Source organism: Maylandia zebra, linkage group LG20 (assembly GCF_041146795.1).
Source record: "Maylandia zebra isolate NMK-2024a linkage group LG20, Mzebra_GT3a, whole genome shotgun sequence".
NCBI lineage: Eukaryota > Metazoa > Chordata > Actinopteri > Cichliformes > Cichlidae > Maylandia > Maylandia zebra.
The window spans coordinates 23,586,365-23,609,209 of record NC_135186.1 but is presented as its reverse complement, the minus strand read 5'-3'; the positions used below and the strand labels follow the sequence as shown (position 1 = coordinate 23,609,209).

The 22,845-nt window shown below is 41.7% G+C and overlaps 1 protein-coding gene across 1 annotated transcript in view; it reads right to left on the bottom strand.

Moving 5' to 3' along the window:
• Window positions 1-10,519: 10,519 nt before the first annotated feature.
• Window positions 10,520-22,845, bottom strand: part of LOC101484945 (metabotropic glutamate receptor 7) — a 75,530-nt gene continuing 63,204 nt past the window's right edge. Inside the window, exons 10-11 of the mRNA XM_004546029.3 lie at window positions 18,112-18,364; window positions 10,520-11,645 (exon numbers count right to left, since the gene is read on the bottom strand). Coding sequence (XP_004546086.1) covers window positions 11,596-11,645; window positions 18,112-18,364 — 303 coding nt within the window. The 3' untranslated portion in view covers window positions 10,520-11,595. The remainder of the gene's footprint in view (window positions 11,646-18,111; window positions 18,365-22,845) is intronic.

The window sequence follows — 22,845 nt, the reverse complement described above, 5'->3', positions numbered from 1 at the left end:
TTTAAACGATGCTCAATTGGTGCTAAGGGGCCCACAGTATGCGACGAAAACCCTCACATCATTACACCAACTGCAGCCTGAATCGTTCATACAAGGTGTGATGGTTCCATGCTTTTATGTTGTTTATGCCAAATTCTGACCCACCATCCAAATGTCTCGGCATAAATTGGGACTCATTAGACCAGGCGACATTTTTCCAATCTTTTATTGTCCAGCTTACTTTAAAATGTTCCTTCAGTTTCCTGTTCTTAGCTGACAGGAGTGGCGCCCAGTGTTTAGCCCATCTCCTGTGTTCAGAGATACTCTTCTGCGTACCTTGCAACAAATGGTTTGCCTTCCTGTCAGCTCAACACAGTCTGGGCATTCTCCCCTGACCTCTGGCATCAACAAGGCATTTTCTGTAAACCCCAGAGGTGTTTGTGCAGGAAAATCATAGTAGATCAGCAATTTCTGTATGTGTGTGTATTAGGGTATTATTCTGTCTTTCAACAACAGCTGAAAAAGTGTTCAGGTTGTTCTGAATATGTCTACATGACTGAATGCATTGAGTTGCTGTCATGATCAGTTGATCAGTTATGCTAATGAGCAGTTGAACAGGTATATTCAAACTGTTCAAACTGTCATTGATTTGCACGTAATCAGTGACAACTTTTCTGCAAATCGGGCATCTGTGCAAAGTCGAGCTTGAATTTGAGTCAGCGGAGTAGATAATGGTACAGTCTTAAAATGTTGCCACATTCTTGACAGCGTTTACACAAGCATGCTACATTTGGCTCCTGTAGTTGGCTGGGTTTGCAGCATGAGCTATGCTCTCTTTGTTGTAATAAACCAAGCACACAGCAAGCAGCCCCTGCGAGACGGTGTGATATTTTAAGAAAAGGGCTCCCTTTCTGTGGCATTTCGGTGGGCAGTTTTCCTTTTTTTAGGCTCCATGCTCCTACGTCTCTTGGAGAAATATCAATAACAATGACTAATATCTGCTTTCAAATTCTTTGTTACAATGGCTTATTCAAAAAAGGTCAAAAACAGTTGACATGCTGCCGACCCATGCTGCTTTGGAAAACGTATATTTTCAAATTACAATACATGACATTTTGATTGGTTTTTGCGTAGTCCGAGAAAAATCATTAAACTGTGAATTGCTGTGAAACATCATGGCAGTGGTGTACACTTCAGGACCTATTTGATGTACTTTATATTCTGCTATTTCTTTAGATAGCATTACATAGAAAGAAAGACCGCTTTTATTTTTTTTAGAAAGGACTTATTCCCATAACTTGTTATACGTAAGTCATGTATCTGTAGCAGGTGAAGGTTTATGCAGAAAATGTCCATGAATTTCAAAAATTACATTATAAATTTCTTTGGCAGTTCTGTAATTATGCTCTCATTTGCTCAGTCTCACCAGTCTCTATTACACATAATTGATCATTATGAGGTGAATTATGTTACAAATTGAAGGTAATAATCATTTATCAGTTAGCCAACAACCATCTAACTGTGGGCGACTGATTCATTTACAGGAGATATTAGTGGCCAGCACTTAAAAGCTCTGTTTCCTCCAAGCACTAACTGTGTGATTGAACACTGCACAGATTAACCACAGCCCTGACAGGTGAAGTGTGTAACACTGATTAACTTATTTCAATGCAATGTTATGTTAGAAACTTGGCTTCTGGCACTAGCACAGTGGACGCTACTTACCTACCACCCACCTAAATACTGTTGCTTGCCAAGAGCTCTCCTTCAAGGCAAAACCACTGCCTGATGGCCAGACACTGCACCTCACAGCGCTAAATCGAAAACTGCTGAAGGATCATGACAGAGAGCCCAAGAAGTCCAAAATCCCCAGATTCTAATCGAAACAAGCTCCTACAGCATGCACCTCAGCAAGCCCGACGTTTTCGTGGATGAGGGGAGACCTACACAGTATTAGGCAGGTGATTTTTAATGTCGGGGGTGTCTTGTTTAAATATGAAGACATGGCACCTCCTCTTGCAGTAATATTAGCCAGATTTTTATTAACTTAAGAGCATTTGTACACCGTATGGATCATTAGATTGACCAAAAAAAAGAGGTTTTAGGCCGTTAAGTGTCACCAGAAGGTCTTCAGTACACTTTAATTTATCTGACTTTTTTTTCTAATAGTTTTGAGAAGAAAGTCATGACCCCAAAATATATATATATATTCAGTGACACTAATCTTCTTCACTTTGTAGTATTTAGTTTTATCTGAATGTATTAAGAAAATCAATTCACTTGGGTGAATTTTCCCCTATTATTCATTTTGGCATTATGTCTTAAAGATTGCTCGGATATTTTTAATGACTTTCTAATGATGGGAATTTTAAAAACTGTTTACCAAACCATTAACACCTGCAGGATCGCCTCTGGCTTGCTTTGTTCAACACGACCAAAGATATGTCGCGTCTAGATATGCCGTTATGATAACACACCACTGTGTTGCTGAGCAGTAAGAGTCACAGTTTCTAATATCAGCAGCTCTGGAGTCGAGGAAAGGCACAGAGGACAAGAACAGTTGTTTGTATCTTTTCTTTTTCTTAAAAAGAAAGAACTCAAGCTGGACCTTGTTTGGTAAAATGAACAAATTTGCTAAACATGGTGAAGGACTTGAAACAAAGGGATAGCACGTTTACTTTCTATTTATACTCCAGGTGAAGACTTACCTAATTGCTACAGCTGAGTGATTTGATTCTAGAAATGGAGCTGAGCTGATCAATAAATAGATGTAATAGTAGGGTACATCAGAATTTGAGTTGAGGCTATTTTATACCCTGCCAATCTCTCACTTCATCAGCCTCCCCCACTGCACTCATTAATAATGTACCTGGAATGAAAGTTAATGTATGTGATGAAAAATGTATAAGCTCGTGAAAACTGAACTGACCTTTCAGTTGTTGATGTGTCTGATGCACTTTACTCGAAAACCTGCTGTTGCGGTTGCTTTGCAGCTCTTCACACAAAGCCACTAATCTCATTTATTTCTGAACTTTTCATTTCTAAAATGAGAGAGCCTGCAGCTGTAGATAGAGATCAATACAAATACTTGACTTTATGCGTTTAGTTATTGAAATTCTTTCACGGGTATCGACGTACCCACATTAGATGTTTATGCAACTCAAGCTGTATCCGCTAATCAGAAATACTGTTTTGTAAGTGTGTTTATAATTCCTACCGTCATAACAATTTCTAATTACACCGGTAGCCATGCCAAGCCAGGCTGTTATTATGCTCAGGAGGGTAATTATTTCCATTGCCCTGTATTATTGACACAAACTTTTCTCTTGATTAAAAAGGAAAAACTAATCAGTCATTGTATGTACCTTAGTGTTGAGGGGGCGGTAAGGCGATCTGCTACTAAGCACTGGAAGTAGCAGAGAGGGTATGATGGTGGGCAGCACCATGTGATATGGACGGCTTAGTAATAGGCCTCATTAGATGCCCAAAGCCCAAGAAATGTGGCACTCTGTTTCCCATTAGGAAGAAAGCACCATAATAAAAAACATAATAACGATGAAGGATAATTGTCAGCGAAACACAAGTTATATATTTCAAATGTTATTATTAGCAATCCATAAAAATGTCTTGCATATGGCCATATTAAATCATGCAGAATGTGCTGCGGTTGGAGAGTATCTATAAGGAGAGGTAGACTTTAACCTCAGCATTCAAGGTACTAAAATATTAAAAATGCTGCCAAGCAAAACTAAACTGAACCAAAGCCAGATCTGCTAAAGCCAGAATGTGTTTATCATTCAAAGGACATAAAAACAAAATCAATGCTAGAAATAAAAATAAAACATTAAATGCATTTAAATTTTAAATGATACTGCTAGCTTAAATTGTGTAGCATCATTAGCAAAATAAACACATTTTTTACAGAAACTTGTAAGTACACGAGTAACTAGGAAGTTTATTTGATAAAATAATTCACTATAAACTTTGTACAACAGAAGAAGAGACTTCTTTTTACCTTTGGTTTTGTGGTGTAAATACACGGGCATCCTGCTAGCCTGAGTGCTAATTTGCTAACTCATGTCAACACTGGCTTTTTTTACTGCTAGTAGGTCACTTTGGTTATTATCTCCTCATATGAGCATTTTTTTTCCTTTTTCTTTTTCATCATAGATGGGAGCTTTTATGGTAAATATGAATAAAACATACTTCTTCTTAATGGAGATCTCTAATCAGTTATTTACATGGTAGGAACTCATGTCGCAGACATGGACAAGATGACCTTCTGAAGTTCAAACCAAACATCTTCCTTTTCGTTAACCTTTATTTAACAAGGTTAATCCCATATTTTTTCTTGGCACACTATGGGCCCCTTAGTACCGACTGAGCATCTTTACTGAGCATCGTTGCTAACCATGTTCATCCCTTTACGACCACAGTGACCACAGTGTACCCATCTGTAATGATCTGAGCTGATATGGTGCAGTATCTTGCTGGAAGCAGTCATCAGAAAAGCAGTTTCTTGAACTTGAATGAGTTCCCTGTACTCAAATGGCCTCCACAGCAACCAGATCTCAATCCAATAGAGCACCTTTGGAATGTGGCAGAACAAGAAATTTTCTTCATTGATGTGCAACCAACAAATCTGCAGAAACTGTGCGATGCTATCGTGCCAATATGCCCCCAAACCTCTGAGCAATGTTTCCAGCACCTTGTTGAATCTGTGCTACAAATAAGTCTAACAGAGCATGCATTTGGGTAGTTCAACACCATTTTCAACTTTATACACAGAATGTATTATTGTATGCATATATCATAGTATATTGCCAGGACCCAATCACCCAGAGAAGCATATTTTTACTTTCTTTTGTTTTTAAGCCATAACTAAATTGCACATAGGCCTATGAATTGGTTAACTGCACATAAAAGGACTGTTTTTCATTTTTGCTCTCACAAATGAGCATTGCTGTATACCACGGTGGTATTTTTAGGTTTTTGTATATTGTTTTTGGTATTTTGCATCACATTTTCTAGAAATTTTTCTCTTTTAGCGGCACATTAAAGTAATGAGGAGGAAGATTGGGGTTAGACAGATTGTATATTCGTAATAAAATTGAAAACTAAATATGCACCTAAGTATGGCACTGAAAATGATCGTGATGAATTCTTCATCTCAGGCCACAGCTTGCTCTCCCATCAGCAATGACTCCAGCACCATCTTGTGAAAGAATTAGGTAAGTCAATTTAAATGCTTTTTAACAGAGACACAATGAGCTTCTTTGCCCTTAGCACTGAACAGGAAGTCTCTTCAGAACTACTGCATTTTGTCATTTGTCAGTACTGGTTGCACAGGTCTTACATTTAGAGATGTGATGTGAGATATCTGAAGGCTTTTAAGGCACGGGGGGAAAGCAAAGCTAGATGCTGCAGTATCAATAGATGGCAGTAGCATCACATCATGGCAAAGATACTGATTAATGCCCTTTGCATGAGATCATCACATCTTTTGTAGAGTAATAAAAGGTAGCCTCAAGCTGTGGCCAACTAAACACAAAAGTGCAATTATCATTAATCAGTTTCTGCATGTATAGACAGCAAGATCCTATTACAAGATATTTGTGTTTATTTCAATTCATTACCTTCCAGAAGGGTTACCATGGCATCACATGCTCAACAATGAAGGTATCATCGATGCATGTGATGCTATGTATTAAACAGTGCATCAGCAAAGAAGTGATCCTCGGTCAGTTCCCGGTGATAATAAAACGTGCCGGCTCTCTCTTGAGTCACACTTATAATTAGAAAATGAGATAAGTTGAGACAACTGTGAGACTCCATCATTCAGTCACAGATTTAGAAAGTGTAGAGTAATTGCATTTTGCTCCTTATCTCATAAATTGGATCCATTCCAGAGCTGGGGATGGAAATCCTCGTCTTCAGTCATGGAAGGAGCCCATTTGCGTCGAGGCTGTGGATTTTCAGAGGCATGACAAAGCTAAGAAGTTGGGAGATTTTCACAATCGACTCGGGGATGAAACATGACAGAATTCGCCTTGCACCGGCGTTAATGGTGAGCGCAGCCTTTTAAGCTGAGGCTTACTGCGGCAGCTGAGGGCGCGCGGCAGACACTTGTCGTGTGAGAGGTCACTTGAACCATTTATGCGGCGTTGCATTCCAAAGTAAAGGAGAAACAACAGCATTGAGGTCAGGTTAAATAACCCTTTGCTCTGTAATGTCATGTCGAGCCAACCTCTGCTTCACTTGAAAAGATCACAGCTGAAGCAACATGTTGTTTCGGCTCTAAATTATACACAACACAGCAGCAGGATCACTGTCAGTTTATGCACCGTGCCGCATCTTGCTCTTTGTGGTATGCATTTAGCTGGAAACTCTCTGCCCTGTGTCATTATACATGGTCCGGACAACACACAGCACATCAAAATAAAACATGAGGGTTTCTCAGTGTGTGGTTGCTGCTGTACACCATTTCTACCTTTTACAGGCATTGTGCAGTCTGCAAGGCTCATGTAAGCACAGGATGTTTGTGCACAGCTTTGGTCTTACTCCCTGCTGGCTTGATGGCCAGATGGGTCAGTGACAGTGTGGTCGGAGCTTGGCGGGCCCCTTCTGTTCGCTGTGAGGGTCCACTCATGGGATCAAAACCCCCGAGACCAGAATTCTAGAAACTGGATCACAAGGTAAATGGATTGCAAGCTGAGCTGAGACATGCAGTGCACACACATAACCCCACACAGTTACAATAAGGAATATGCACTGTCTCCTGAGTAGCAGAGCGGCTACGTGAACATATGCTTACACGTGTATGGCATGTATAAGGATCTCCCACGATGAGACAGATCTGTCAGAGGACAGAATGTTTTACCCAGAGAAACAGAAAAATTAACTAAAGAAAATGTGATTTTATTTAATAAGCCAGAAGCAGACCTGATCTTTTATCATTCAAGGCAAGCTGTTCAGGAGGGTTAGATTGCCAAAGTGATATTTTTCTGGTCATGTCATGTGGAAATTTAGTCAAGTCATCTTCAACTGCTATTGCAGTCCATTAACTCCATTGTGAAGATACATAATTGATGCAGCCTTTGGGTAGAGTTTAATCAAATGGAGAGTTCTCCGCACTCCACCGCCAACTGAAAAATGAGACACACGATCCTCAGTGATGTAGTGCGTGAGGTAAGAGTATAAGTCACACTTTGAATTGATTTATAATCATTGCACTGTACACGTCCTGCACAATGCCCAAAGCAAAACATGTGGGTATAAGCTTTTAAAGTTGGATTCGTGTGTATTTATGTGCCCGAGACAGGATCAGCAGAAAGTGTATAAAAATGAAAGTATAACAGCCAGACAGCTGATTTTACTAATCTACTCCCAAACAAAAAGGAGCACCGTTTTGGTTTTCACTTTCATTTCATTTTTGTTTGATGTGGATTTTCTATCACTCTTCCCCAACTATTCATTTCCATCTTGGTATTTTGATTCTCTTTAGGCGTTTACTTTTCTTTGAAATAACAGTGATCTGTGTGGGATGTGGAAATGCATTGTTTATGCCATGCTCCCTGAAATCAAGGGCTTAGCTCTCTAGTTAAATTTCACACTCAGCCAGCACTTATCTCTGTCAGCTCCTGTTTGAGCCACAGATGATCTGCCTTGTTTTAAATGCTGTTGGCTTTTGTTTGTGTCCTGAACCTGAGCTGTGATTCAGTGGTAGAAATGTACTACTTTATTCTATACAAGTACACGCTCCTGAGAGTGTGCTACATCTTCCACGCAGCCAAGGCGGGAAACAAATATGCAACATATTCATAAGATCTATGCCAGCTCGCGTACGTCTTTTCTCCATGAATGCATTTTTGTGACAGGGGAAATTGGGGGAAAGTGGCAGATTAGCGCACCTACTCAGCTGCAAATTCTGAAGAGCATTCGTCTCACTCAGCCATGCTAATAACACAGCAGTCAATTAAATCCATGAAGTCAGATATGTAATTTTCGAATAATCATTAACTAGAATTAGAAGTTTGGCTATTGAAGAGATGGGAAAGGAAGACGTAGAGAGAGGCGGTGAGAGACGTATAACCATCATTACATTAGAAGCGACATATACTAAATCCCTCAGCCGAAGATGAGTGAAGATAAAGGAGGTGACTGAGCTAATTGTGTACTGTCAGAATCCATATCTCTAACGACTGTCAAACGAGCAAATTTCAAATCTATTCTCTCCACCCACCGACACCCCCCCCCCCCCCCCCCCCCCCCCAGGCACTGACAGAGAGAGAGAGAGAGAGAGAGAGAGAGAGAGAGAGAGAGAGAGAGAGAGAAATAAATACCAGGAGACACTAATGTGATGAGAATGAGGCCTAGTCTCTTCCGCTGATTAAAAATGCAATAACACTGTGACAAACACACACATGCATACACACGATGTGCAGCCAAAGCATGGCCAAGGTGTTGCTCTGTGGACCGACAGATAAGGAATGGCACCCCGGACTAATTATTCACTTGGAGTGAAAGGCATTGTATATTTTCATGTATCACTTCAAGAAAAACAAACAAAGGAGCGAATGAATGAACAGCATTTCACTGGTGGAGCAACAAAATTTACAAGTGATCTTTCTGATAATTAGAGTCAATGAGAAGATGGTGGATGTTATGACTCATGCCTAGCCAGTGGCTAGCTTACTGTACTTATGAAATCTTGACGTCACTGTGTACTGGTAATGGTAACTGGCCTGGTTTCTGGAGAACAGAAGGAATGCAGTGGAAGGAAAAGATGATGGTAAACAAAAAGCATCAGAAGGAGGTTTCCAGTACAAGATGCAGCGGGGAAGAAATAAGTGGAGTGAAGAGTGTCTTTATCCACCCCCTGTTATATCAGGCTTCAGTTGGTCACTGATGGGAAGCAGATAAGGTTTCAGTCTGGCTGGAGTTGGATAATTGGACATTTATGGAGAGATAGGAGAGCCCAGAGCCCAGGAGCCATGAAACAGAGCTAATCTAGACCCAGCATCAGTAAATTGTCTGTGAAAGAGCGCATCAGGAGTTCTGACAAGATAAAGAAGGCTTTCCTCAAAGGCGGAGCTGGACCAAACTGACATGAAAACTCAGATAGAAGAAAGCCTGAGCCTTCGGTGCCAGGACTTTTACAAGTCACATGATGTGCGCGCTAAAACGCACATTTCACAGCGCAGCGCCATCACCTTGTCATCCAAATTGGGTCGCGCAGGCTTGTAATTCGTAGACAGAGAAGACAGTTTTGACAATTTTTGTAACTAGACAGCTCTTAAGAGCCAGAACTCTTTTCAAGCTGGTGTACATTTTTAAAAAGCCCATAAAACCTATTGTTCTGCATCAAATACTCCATGTCTTATAATCTGTGACTGGCATCCCTTAAAAGTTTCAAACATTTAAGCCCTCCTGGTGGAATGTGCCTTACTCTTAGTCCACCATGATTAGTTTCCTTCCTTTGATGATTCTTTCTCCCATTTGAGTCTCCCTGGAATGTGCTGCCTACAGAACAGGTGCATACTAAGCAGGTGGGTCCTTACGTAGGAGCCCCGAGAGCCTCGTGATGGAGTAGTTCATATCCCATACTATTTCAGGCAGGTTTATAAAAGAGATTCCAGGACCTGCTTTGTTTTTCTTTACACATTTTCTGCATTTTAAAGTTTTTCTTTTCTTTGCATCACGATCCAAAAAGATATTGCTTGAGTTATTTATTGTTTCGGTTCTTTTTTTTTTGCTGAGCTGCAAATCTAAACTCTGTACAGCCCCTACTGATTGCTTGCACATAGGCAATTAATTTGGTGGGGGAGAGGCTAGTCTTAATTGGGTATAAGTGGGATTTTTCTTGGCTGTGTGCAACAGAAAATGACAGACTGTGCGTATGAGAAGTAAAGACCATCTGGTCCCATAGGAGTGGAGCGAGAAGCCAGACAAATGGAAAGAGAAACAACTGAAAACCTGTGTGTATCATTCCCCCTCTCGCACAAACACACACACACGCACAGACAAGAGGAATCGGCATTTCTTGGTCATATATCATTTGCCAAGTAACAGCCTAGAGGGTGAAGAAGCAGAAGTCTCTCATGCGTGGCCTATTCATGTTTTGATGCAATAATCAATATTGAAAATAGTAACATTATGCTTGTAGGCAGGCACGGGAATAAAGAGCGGTTAGCTTGTAAAGACTTGGTCATCAGCAGGACAAATTGATCTGACATGTTACATTATTCATGTAGGGGATTGGCGGTGAGACTCGGGAGGGGTGTTGGTGCGGGAAGAGGAGCAAACGGGCGAGTAAGGAAGTCAGCAAGTGGGCATCGTTTTCTCTCGCAGAGGTCACAGCTCCTCGGTGTACGAGCACCAAACATTTCCATCAGCTACGCAAGCCTACAGTATAAACAACACGACGCCTGATTGCACTTGTACGCCACTTTTGGACTTTAGTCTCTCCGAGTCTCTCGTGCAAACTCACACATTTCCGCACGCACAGAAATAACTATGATATGCCGTCTGGTTTCGTTGTATAAAAGATAACAAAATGATTTTATTACACGTCCATAATTTGACAGACATCACAACATACTTGCAAGATTGCTCTGATATTAATGTTTCCCACACCATAATTAGGCATAATATACCCAGTGTGAAACTAAATAAAACAAACATGCTTTTGCAGATACAGGGAAGGTCAGTTCAACAACAGATTAAAGCCATATTCTGTCCCTCAGTGAAGTTCACTTCTGGTAAAGAAAACGAGCAGCAGAAGGATGCTGAAGCTTATTATCATTTTCAGAATTTATGTTTATTTTTTATTTTTTTTCCCCTTTTTTTTCTTCAAGTTTACATCAAATAGAACAAACATACATTGGCACATGCAAAGTGAACACTTTGTGGTGCTTTTCATAACCATTCAAATCCAACAGAACAAAGACTGGATATCTATTGTTTTACTCCAAACATGAAAATACTCTCAGATATTTACAAAAAAAAAAATATATATATATACTTACAATGCCCATCACTCTAACATAAGAATCATCTGGAACTGATTTGAATTAATTAAAATAAATTACTGTATGTGGCAGAGCTTGCTGTTTAAGGTTATTAAATCAATTTCAAGAAATAAGAGGCACAGGAGAAAAAGAAATCACTTAGAAACAATACAAACAGAAATCCAATAATGGGAACCCCAAGAGAATATGGCTTTAATGACATTTTAAAAGAAAATATCTTGAAAGCAGATCCAGTGTCTTTTTCTGCATTTGTCCTTATTCACGGTGGCCCCCTGTTTAGCAGGCATGTTGATCTCCGTCAGCAAGAGAAGGGGTGGGGGGTGGGGCCATGACACAAGTTTAAAAAACCCCAAAAACCTACAGTTTGGTTCTGGAGGCTTGACCCAGCCACACAGGCCTAAAGCCGTGCTAGTCTCTGTCAGGACTCATGCATCATGTCTGGATGAAAGTTGGATGCAATCCATAGTCCTGGAGTGCATAGGTACTGCAGGTGGTGCTGGGATGCCTCTGTCTGTCTTTCTCTGCTTCTCTACAGCTCTCTTTTCAATCACAGATAAAGGACATACAGTATTCGTTTCCAAGCAGATCAGATCCTGAGGTTGTTGTAACTCACATATGTTTTCTTTGTTGCTTGACCTGAAATCACAGTGAAATATGAAGAGAGAAAAAAAGATAAAGATTTACTTTAAGCACAGCTAAAACATAAACAGAAGAATGGAAAAGAAAGCATGTTTTTAAAGGTAAATACACATCGTCATCCTCCTTCCTGCTGTGCTGTGCATTCTTATCGCCAGCTGTGTGCAATCAGTAGAAACAAATTCCAGGCCTTGTGTATCATTTCAACTCACAATGCCCCCATGCAAAGCCTTAGATTCTATTTTCAGATGTTAACTAGTGATAAAAAACACAAACACCACACAAGTGGGCACCGAGCAAATGCTGGGGCATGCAACGCGATCCCAGTCTGGATTGCCATGGAAACGTATCAGAATGTGGCTGCGTGCCTGTGTGCAGTTTCTGTTTGTGTGTCCTGCTGTATATCGAGAACCACTTTGAGCTTCAGACCTTCAAAGTGAAAGTTTTTTTGCAAACTGAGGTCATCCTGGCTTGTCTGTTTTATGGTAGGAATAAAATGTGGAGTTGTGGTTAGTCTTTGGCTTGCAGTGACATTTAAGCAGGGTGTCATACTATGAAGAATGGCTAGGGTAATGTGGATGTAGTCCGTAGAGCAATGACAAGTAGGAGGATATGTGTATCTGCAGGCTTGTTGTCCTGTTTGTGCATTTCTTAATCACAGTCATTGCTATTCTACTACTTTAATGTTGCTATGGCGACCATCTCCCATGGGCTATGCAATTAAAGTCGCACCATTTCTTTACAGCTGCATTTTGTAGTCTTGGCCGGGAAGTTTGATGAATAAAACATTAGTAAATGTACAACAGAATCTTGCTGGTAAACATAGTCAGGAGGATTTTTTTTTTAAATTTTTTTTTTAAGTAAGATGTTTTTGTGTGCGTTTTCAGGTTTGATACTAAAACATTTTGAACCGCATGCATTTTTTAAGAATCCGACTTCTCTGTTTATGATCTGCGCCAGAGTAGCGCATACATTGTGTGCATTAATCATGACCGGATCTAAGGGGTTAACATAAATGGAGGCAGCTCAAGCTGCGCTGCATCATTCACATGTAACATCTTTAAACATCCAACACATAGCTCATACAGTACCAGTCACACCCTCCCAATTTGATAGTCTATTTAAGCTGCAAATTCCCCCTCGCTCCCTCTGCCTCTTACACATCAGTGCCACCGCCGCTGCCCTCCATCACCGCCTGTTGCCTAACCCCTCCGCGACCCCAGCATCCCTGGGAAGGTTCCGCCGGGGATAATAACTAATCACTTCCCAATTTCTATGTATCATATTTATGGGGAGCGGTCAGCTCAGGGTTTAGGCACCTAACTCTAACAAAGCCCTTCCAGAAGCAAGTCTCGCCATTCTGCAGTCCTCCTGAAACGCCTCATTTAAGTGGGCCATTTGAAGGATTATGTAAATTAACTTTAATTTCACTGGTCACTGGGACAGAAAAAAAACTGCATGTGTAGAATAACTGTTCAAATCTAATTAAAAAAAGTTTTACTTCCACCAACCCGTATCCCCCCCCCCCCCCCCCCACACACACACACAGCAACTGCAGTAAGCTAAAAACTAAACCAAAAAGCTGAATTAAAATCAGATCAGTACAAATGTATGCAAATTTATAGATGAAGAAAAATTATGTAACTCTTTTAAAGGCTTGTATTTTGGTTTCTGCTGTGTACAAGCAACTGACCCTGGAGCTTTCAAATCCAAGCTGCCTTTCCACTTCTTGATGACATTGTTTTTGGTTCAGTCACACTAGAGTAAAAATAGGACAGCGACCTCCATGTGACTAGGAAAAACTGGTGGTTGCCCGGTGCAGCTGGTACCCCAAAGATTAAGCGTGCAACGGCGTCAGCCTCTTTGTGACCGTTTTCGACTGCACAGGCCGCCTCGGGGTGAAAGCAACCTGTCAACCTGCCTCGGACTGATTCCTGTCACTCTCAGACGGACTGATGAAGTGTTGCAAACTACTGCCGTCTAATTTATAAACGTAGACTTATTAGACCATCACATCTAGCTAGCACAAACAATCTGAGCTAGTCTGTACAACTTGCATGCGATGTGTCCCTCTGCAACTGGTTGTATTCTAGCTATATCCCCATAGCACCTGTATCATCTTGCAGTTCAGAATCAGAATCAGAATCAGAATCAGAATCAGAAAGGGTTTTATTGCCAAATGTTGAGCAGGTTTACAACATTAGGAAATTGCTGCGGTGCTTCAGTGCAAACATACTGTCATAAAAATATAAAAATAAGAATAAGAATTAAAAGTGCTAAGTGGATAGATATATACATGATATATACATGAGTGCAGGTGGTGATCAGTGCCAAACATGGAATGATGCAGTGAACACAGCGTAGGGTCATGTGTTAGTGGTGGGAACAGTCATACGGTTATTGTTCATGTGTCCGACAGCAGAGGGGAAGAAACTGTTCTTATGGCGAGAGGTTCTGGTGCGAATGGACCGGAGCCTCCTGCCTGAGGGGAGCAGGTCAAACAGACTGTGTCCAGGGTGAGAAGGGTCAGCTGAGATCCGAGCTGCACGCCGCAGTGTCCTGGAGGTGTACAGGTCCTGCAGAGATGGGAGTCTGCAGCCAATCACCTTCTCAGCAGAGCGCACAACACGCTGCAGTCTCTGTTTGTCCCTGATAGTGGCTCCAGCGTACCACACGGTGATGGAGGAGGTGAGGATGGACTCGATGATTGCAGTGTAGAATTGCATCATCGTCCGTGTTGGCAGGTTGAATTTCTTCAGCTGCCTCAGGAAGTACATCCTCTGCTGGGCTTTCTTAATGACGGAAGTGATGGTGGGCTCCCACTTCAGGTCCTGGGTGATGGTGGTACCCAGGAAGCGGAACGAGTCCACAGAGGTGATGGGGGTGTCAGTCAGGATGATGGGGGGGAGTGGAGCTGTGTGCTTCCTGAAGTCCACAATAATCTCCACTGTCTTCTGGGCATTCAGCACCAGGTTGTTGTGGCTGCACCAGGACACCAGACGTTCAACCTCCCTCCTGTAGGCAGACTCATCCCCGTCCGAGATGAGTCCGATAACGGTGGTGTCATCTGCAAACTTGATTAGCTTGACAGACTGGTGGGTGGAGGTGCAGCAGTTGGTGTACAGGGAGAAGAGCAGAGGAGAAAGAACACAGCCCTGAGGGGAGCCGGTGCTGATGGTCCGGGAGTCCGAGACATTCTTTCCCAGCCTCACATGCTGCTTCCTGTCCGTCAGGAAGTCAGTGATCCACTGGCAGATGGGATCAGGCACATTCATCTGGGAAAGCTTGCCTCGGAGAAGTAGTTAATGTGAATTTCTGTCTATACAGATGGCAACAGAATTGAATGATTTATCACAGTTTTTTCCATAAAACAGATTGCATGTAATTACCAACCTGACCACATTCATTTGCAAACTGAAAGCTGATCGATTGTGTTTTATCTTGATGCACCAAAGTTGTTTTGAAGACTACAGCTGACTCCAAACGGTTGCAGACCTGGTTCCCATCCTTGAAGCAACCAGTTTAAAGAAAACAAGATCGCAAGTTCACTGCAGTAATTTTGGTTGCATTGTAGTGTGACAGTAACATTAGTTATGTGAGCAAGTCATCCATCTGTGGCTGCCATATCCTCAAAGCTCATTTTCCTTTAAGGGGACCTAAAGTATTATGCTTTTCCTTAATTGCTGTCACATATATACAGTTAAAATGCTGAATTCTCATATTAGATATAGCCAGAGTTTCAAATAATAAAGTCTTCTATGAGATATGATAAAAGTCACATTCGCCTGCTATTCAAACTTTCTGTTTGTGAGCGGCAGCCAATCAGAAGAAAGTTGGCTTAATGGAAAAGAGAGCTAAATTGATTAACTAATATACATTTTATTTCCATATAAAGAAGTATTTAAAAAAAAATCCAGAGCATGAATCTTCTAACGTCTGTGATTCTAGTTAGTTGTAATAGAAATTGGCTCAGACAAATCCTCTCTATCATCCTAATTTTTAATATTAAAGCCTCCCATAACTCTTCTTCCTTTTGGTTCTTCCATTTGTTAAGTTGTGTTTTCCGACTACAGATTTCATTGTTAATTAAATGAAATCAGTCAGAGAAGCATTAAGGCAGTCGCGCACATGCCTGTTGGGAAAAATGTAACGGGACAGTGAATCAATGCGACATCTCAGGGCGAAGCCTCTTCTCCGAGAGGTGTAATCATGATGATATTACACCGTATCAATATCAATGTAAATCTGCAGAACTGCTAATGCTCTTAATCCTATAAATCAGTTTGAGTCATTCCATAAGGGGGCCCCTGAAAAGAAGGAATTTGGCACTCCGATGGTTACAGGAATTGACGGACATTCTCCCGGGATGTTCGAGGCGCAGTTCAGGTTTCAGGGCGGTCATGCACATAAATTCGCCATTAATAAATGTCAGTTCCAATGTTGCTAAAAAAAGAAGGGCAAGAGGAGGAGAGTGCATGCAGCGAGGGGAGAAAAGGCGAGAAGATATTCATGTTGGAGAGACAGAAGGTGAGAGACACACCGAGCAGAAGATAGGGGGCACTTTTGGGAGGGTCTTACAGAGACCGCATGCCCTGCTTGGGGACTTTTGATGTGCTGCTACAACAGATGCCAAGGTTTCACCCCTATTTACTCAAAGAGCCACATGTGTGACAGGCAAAGATGTGCTCCCCATCCCCTGATACGCTTGCATCAGCACTCTGACTTATGCGCATAACTCACACTTTCGACTCACACAATGATACACACATTGAGAAGCACACTCAGTCACAGACCCACACGCTCATTCTGCTCATGACAGATGAGTGTGACAACTGTTGGCTGTTTGGAGAAATTCCCAGGAAAATCTGTGATCTCAGAGGCATAATCCAGAGAGGGGTTGTGGGGCTGGTGCACCTGTGGGTGCCATGATCACTCTGTGTGATTAGAAGTGTTGTGGGAGAAGAGGTCTTTGGAAGCTGTGATGTGTGATTTGCATGAGCTGTCAATCTTCACTGTCTTTGTCCTGACAACTAGAGATGAGCATAAAGCTTCCATGGCAACGCTGGCCTAGAATTCTGCCTTTGCAGTCTTTCTTCTTTAAAGGGCTTAAAAAACTCTTTCTCATGTTGATGTTTCTCACCCACAACAAACACCATATCACCTAACTACGGAAATATGTAGGCCTCCCCACTCACGTACTAATACCCAGCTTTCTCTCTGCTAACAGGATCACGCTTACTGTTTTAGATGAAGGGTGGTATGAGTAACACACAGCAACAGGGACAGATAATCTCCTTCCATGCCCGTCGACAAAGCCCTGCTGCTTGAAATCTCTTCAGAGAGCAAGTGCCCCCATCTCTCATGTTCCCTGCCATGCAGCTGGCCTAAAGGTCGAACTATTAATCAGGATACAAGATAACTGGGTCCTTTTTAAGGGACATTATACATCATTTTAACCAAGTCACCATCCTATTAAACCAGTGGAATGGGCTTTCTAGTACAAGAAAGGAAAAAAGATCTAAAAAAGACTAAAAAGATCTCATTTATGTGTCTTGGGAAAATTTACATCTATTATACAGATGTAGATCTCAGCTCCTGGGTCATCTTTATGGTCTGTATCATTTCTCATGGCTATAAAGGGACTATTTTTAATATTAAAGGCTCACTGTGGACACAAATGTGTTTGTAGATTGTGGACCGTTCATAGGTTAAGCTTATGTCTAACTAAAGTGTTGTACTAAAGTACAAGCAGTCCTTTGGTAATACTCTACGTCCACATTCAGCCTGTATAGAAAAACAATATTAGCATTATTGTAGCTTACAAAAGTACAAAACAGAGCTTAGGCAAGGGTTTTATATTCAAAGGTAAAATCTTATTTTTTTCCAGATTAAAGTCATATATGAGCAAGAAAAAAGAAATTCCAATTACTGGTTGCCATGCATTGTGCCTGCAGTGGTAGACCTTATCAAATTATACTCTGCAATCAGGAAATACTTAGGTCAGGACAGAATTGCTACATGATTGGAAGCATTTATGCTTTGAAGAGACACTGCCAGGAGAACACCACACACGTTTTTGTGAAAGAGTTACTGCTGCGTGTCTCTTACTACTCTGCACTTTGGGCATTCCCTCTGTGCTGGCCTCTGAGGTGTGATGCAGTTTTTATTTATATATATTTTTTCTCATGTAATGTTTTAAAGTTTTACAAGTTTAGCCTCAGAGAATATCACATGACTTTAGTCATGAATTAAAAATTTTAATCTCAGAGAGTCTGAGTTTTGCAGGATGTCCACAGAGTAAGTCCTGGACATTAACACTTAAAAAAGGTTTGTGTACGTATTCATGATTATAGAGTGCAGTAAACTGTTTATTAATAGTCTGCATCCTGCTTACAAATGTTAAAAACTGTGCAAGCTTCTCTGTTTTATTGCATGTTGGCTAAAAACGCCACACCAGATTACTTACTCATGGGGTCAGCAGCGGGGTTCTCACACAGCTCAGTCTTTGCCTCTCCATTGGGCCTCTCGTTGGGCTTCTGGGACAGACGTGATGACATTGTGGCAGCTGTGACTACAGCCTTGAAGCTGCGCTTCCTCTTCTGGACGTTCATCTCAGGGTGGAAGATAATGATGTACACCTTGGGCATGTAGAGCATGCCCAGTGCTACTGAGGCACTGAGGTTCATAGAGATGGTCAGGGTGGTTGTCTGAATGTACAGCTGTAAGTAAGCAGAGACAGGTGAAGAGTGATTTTAATAAAGACTAGAATAGCAGCAGACATAATCAAAATGGGTAGCTCCTTTGTGTGTGGTATCAGCTTTGATTTGGCTGCTCTATGAGGCAGATAAATATGTTAGGAGTAGCATTTAAACACTTATAAAGAAAAATTAGAAACAAGACAGCGATGATGGCTAAACGTCTGTTGCCAATTAAAGAGCAGTCACACTGCTGAGCGAAGTGATGAGGCAAAACCTAATAATAGCCACTGCCCAATAACAAAATCTCAGCATCCAGAAGATACATTACATTGTTTGTTGCCATTTTCTGAGTCTTGCAATGTGGTTAACCTTTCTGCAGAAGGAGCCATGATGTTAGTCATTAAAAACTTTTATAGTTTTATAGGAACATATTTTTAATACTGAATTCCCACATAATTTAATGGATTATTCAATTATACAATTCTTGGTTTGATAACCTACTATTATTAAGAGATAAGTAGGTGATCCCGGCATTTGCTATGTGTTGCTATGAGCAAAAGAGCACTCATGCGTTTAGTACATGATCTAGAAGCATTTATTAAAGCTTGACCTGCAGCTACTCACTCAAGTCAAAGACGGTTCAAGTGTATTAATGACAACAGCAGAAGAATCACCAACAAATATCCTTACTTGCCCTCCTTCCTGCCAGCCTGTTGACTTTTTTCACTCTAGATTGATGGACCACACTGTCAGATGACAAGCTGTCCATGACATATTGAAGCCACCTTTCTTTTCCTTTTATACGAGCTGTTTTATTTCACCGCTCAAGCAATCCGAGCCCTACTTCTCCCACTAGCAAATTCTATTACCAGGCCCACTTTAATGTATATTCCTCTGAGAGTACAATAAAAGAACATGTATGCACTAAGAACACTACATTTTCAGCATACAGAAAGTCTACATTTATCTTTCTGCAGCTCTGCACACAGCAGAATGCAGCCCGAGAAAGGCTGTCAGTGCGGTAAGTGCTAGGATCATTCATTGGACTCCCGTGACATGAACACAGGTACATTCTCTCAAATGCATCCAACATGACATTCCCTTTCAGTCGTTGCATAACACCTTTCACACTGTCAGCCTGTAATTGTGAGCTTGCATAACCCAGATCATGTAGGGATTGCAAATTTTAAACACTGACTTCATTAGAATCTAGTGATTTTTCTAAGAGGTGGTGAAGTCGGTAAATCAGAGGACATTTAAGAGCTCTTTGTTTCATTTAAGGGTCTTGGAGGAGAAATAATCACTTCAAGAGGGGACATTATTGTTTGAAGAGCCGATCACCATAGCCTCCTCTCTAATCTACTGCACTTGAAAGTATCAGATGTCACTTACATACTGCCATTCAGTCAGTCACTGGTAATGTGCACTAGGAGAGGGTACCATTGTAAACACATTATCCACCACAGCGTGTCTGTGGAGAAGCAAAATGCTCAGTGAATCAGTGAGAGGAGGAAATGTCACCATTTGCATACAATCTTTCTTGGTAAATATTCGGAAACGGTAATTTCTTTCACTCATTTCCATGCTAGTCATGCCTTTGTCTTCTAATCTCCAAAAATCATTCAGATGCCTGATATCATCAACACACCAATGCACTCAATTGCCTCCATACCCTCCAGTTTTTCTGTGAAGCAGCATCAGAAGCAGCGATCTGGCTGGTACACCATGCATTAATAACTGTATGAATATCACAGTACTCTCAGCGCACTCTGTTCTCTGTCACTCTGGGCTGGGGGAATGTCGTTTCAGCTGCAAATTTGCAGGGCTCATGACTAGATTTTTTTGGGGCCACGAGTTAAAGCGTTGTGGGGCAGCACACGTGGCATCAAACATAATCGCCAGAGAATCTTCAGCCTGTGCTGCTGCGCTTCCATGTTTGGTAGATGGTAACCTGTCTGGTATCCATAGCAACACTACAGAGTTTGGTGCAAGCAACTAAAGATGCCTGGAATAAGCTTTTAATGAGATTCTGATACCAAAGAGTCTGCAATGCTGACCCTATCACAACTGATTTATTGACCATGCAGGAGAGCTGATTCGGGAGCAAGCTCACAATAAGCTGTAATAGGCACTTTGTGCGCTCATACGCACACACAAAGCATGTGTAGGTATGTGGGCTTTCATGCTTTCTAATACACATGCACGCACACACACACACACACACACACACACAGGCACATAAGCACACCAAAACAAATCCTTTTTCTAACCATCTCTAACCGCAGAGACAGGGTTTTTCCATTGTGCATCTCTGTGAGCTTGACCCAAATTCGTACCCGCCAATCAAATGCTTTGCTTGTCGCAGAACAGTCATAATTAGCTTCTGTTGCTTTAACATAAATAAATACATGAAGGCATTTTCACAACTGCTTGGCAACTTACTATTTATAACCACCGTAATGATTTATTAACGCGCTCATCAGGAATCAAACGGTTGCTTTTGAATTTTACATCTCACTGAAAGCCAAATGCCAACATTCAGTCACAACAGACGATGTTTCTACTATTTAGACAAAAAGCTGTTGAGCGTAATTCTCATAATTATACCCACCAGGGATATACTTACTGCAAAGGCAATTTAATTGTGTATGGATGAGTACTATAAATGCACACAGTGATAAGAACTTGATTCAGTAAGTGACAATTAGGATGCTCTCTGCCCCGTTAGAGAATGCCTTCAATAATGAATCCAGGGGATTTGCAGTCTCCCCTCAACTACCTGGATGTCTCTTGTTGTTTGGGGTGGCCTACTTTCTATCCTGGCTCGTGTCATGAATAACTCTGTCTGGCTTTGTGCTCCAAAGCCTGATTCTGTATTGTAGCTCTGTATGTTGATGGCCTTTGCTTCTTTTCAACTCTGTACAGGAGATCCCCATTTCTGGTATTCATGATTGGCAGATTAAGAAGCTGTGACCGATAATGCACTCTGCATGTGGCAGAGATGGTAAGTAATTGTCACAACAATTAGAGGAAATCCTTTTTGATCTCAGGCCCTCCAAGGTTTGGAGGCCTATCTCCCCCTACCACCACTTCCCCTGCCAGTGGCGGACTCCCTCAGACATTGGTGCGTTGGTGGTTCTTTGTGTCCGGGGATGGGCGTCCAGGTACACACCGGCTCACTCCTTGGCGGCCGCTTATCGGGGCCTGGAGCCTGGGGCTCGCTCGGGCCACTTCAGAGGTGGGGTGCCCCCGGCCTCTCGGCCTGGGGCTCGGTCACTCAGGCACGGCTGGCTGCCGGCGGAGCTCACGGGTGCGTCACTGCAACTCCCCCTGGCTTCTGCTCCGCGGCTGCTGAGTGAGCCCTCGTCTGGGACTCTCCTCAGCTCTTTCTGGGACAGTGGCGCGGCTGCCCCTCTGTTGGTCTTCCATGGTCTCTTGTGTTCTGGGGGCCTCTGGATGTCTGGAGTTTTGATCTCCTCCATACCTGCTTCATGCCCTGGAGGACGGGGCTGTGGCCCCCCCACACCCTCTAGCAGATCATTACATGAAGGAACCTTTTAAAAAAAACAAGCGCGTCCATGCTCACAGGTGTACACACGGGTGATCACACACACAAACTACACCCTTTTTGGCTCCTACCTCAAAGCACACTGTGTTCTGTTGATCTTATGTGCTGCACAATAATGTTTAACATTTAGTATTTACTGTCATATTCCCATATATCATTGTGATGTTGTTTATTCTATTACTCTTGTTCTCTTCTGCTTGTTTTCTTTTTTCTTTCTCAGCAGGTGATCCAGGTGATCGATATATGCATTTTTTTTCTCTGCCCATTCTGTTGGTTTTTGTCTTTTGCCCTTCTCCCCTGTCCCTCTTCTCAGCTGTTTCTCTTTCCCTCTTTCTTTCTCCCCTTCTTTCCCCCAGTCAAGTCTGTCCCGTATTCAGTAAGTGAAAATAAAATAAACAATAAAAGGTGAATCAAATGGACCATTACGGCAAGGCTGGGATGGTCAATTTGGTAAAGTAAATCCGTTGGGCATCTTTCTTTGCCTTTAGACAACAATTCTGATGGCAAAAGAGCCAAACGGGACAGGCAAAAAAAAAAAAAAAAAAGGAAATCCCTTTTGATGTTTCTTTGACATGATTTGTCAAAATACAGTTCAGGATCCATCACGTGTGTCGGCAGGAAAATTGTGAAAAAGTGACATAATTTAAGTCCTACACGACTAAGAATAAAACTCTTTGAAAAAAACAGAGTTATTGTGTTTTGCCTATTTTCTGTCACATATATACTGTTTTTAACAAGGGCAAAGTTTCAAACAATAACATCTATGTGCAAGTGATCCCTGTGAACCAGAAGCTCATGCTTCAAACTGCTGTAATTGCTCTGTTTCAGACAGTTCTCAGTGAGACTGTGTCTAACACTTTACAAAGTGTTACCACCATGTTTTTGTCATGTTGTTACTTTCATTACAAAGGTTCTTCAGTGCTCTGCACAATGG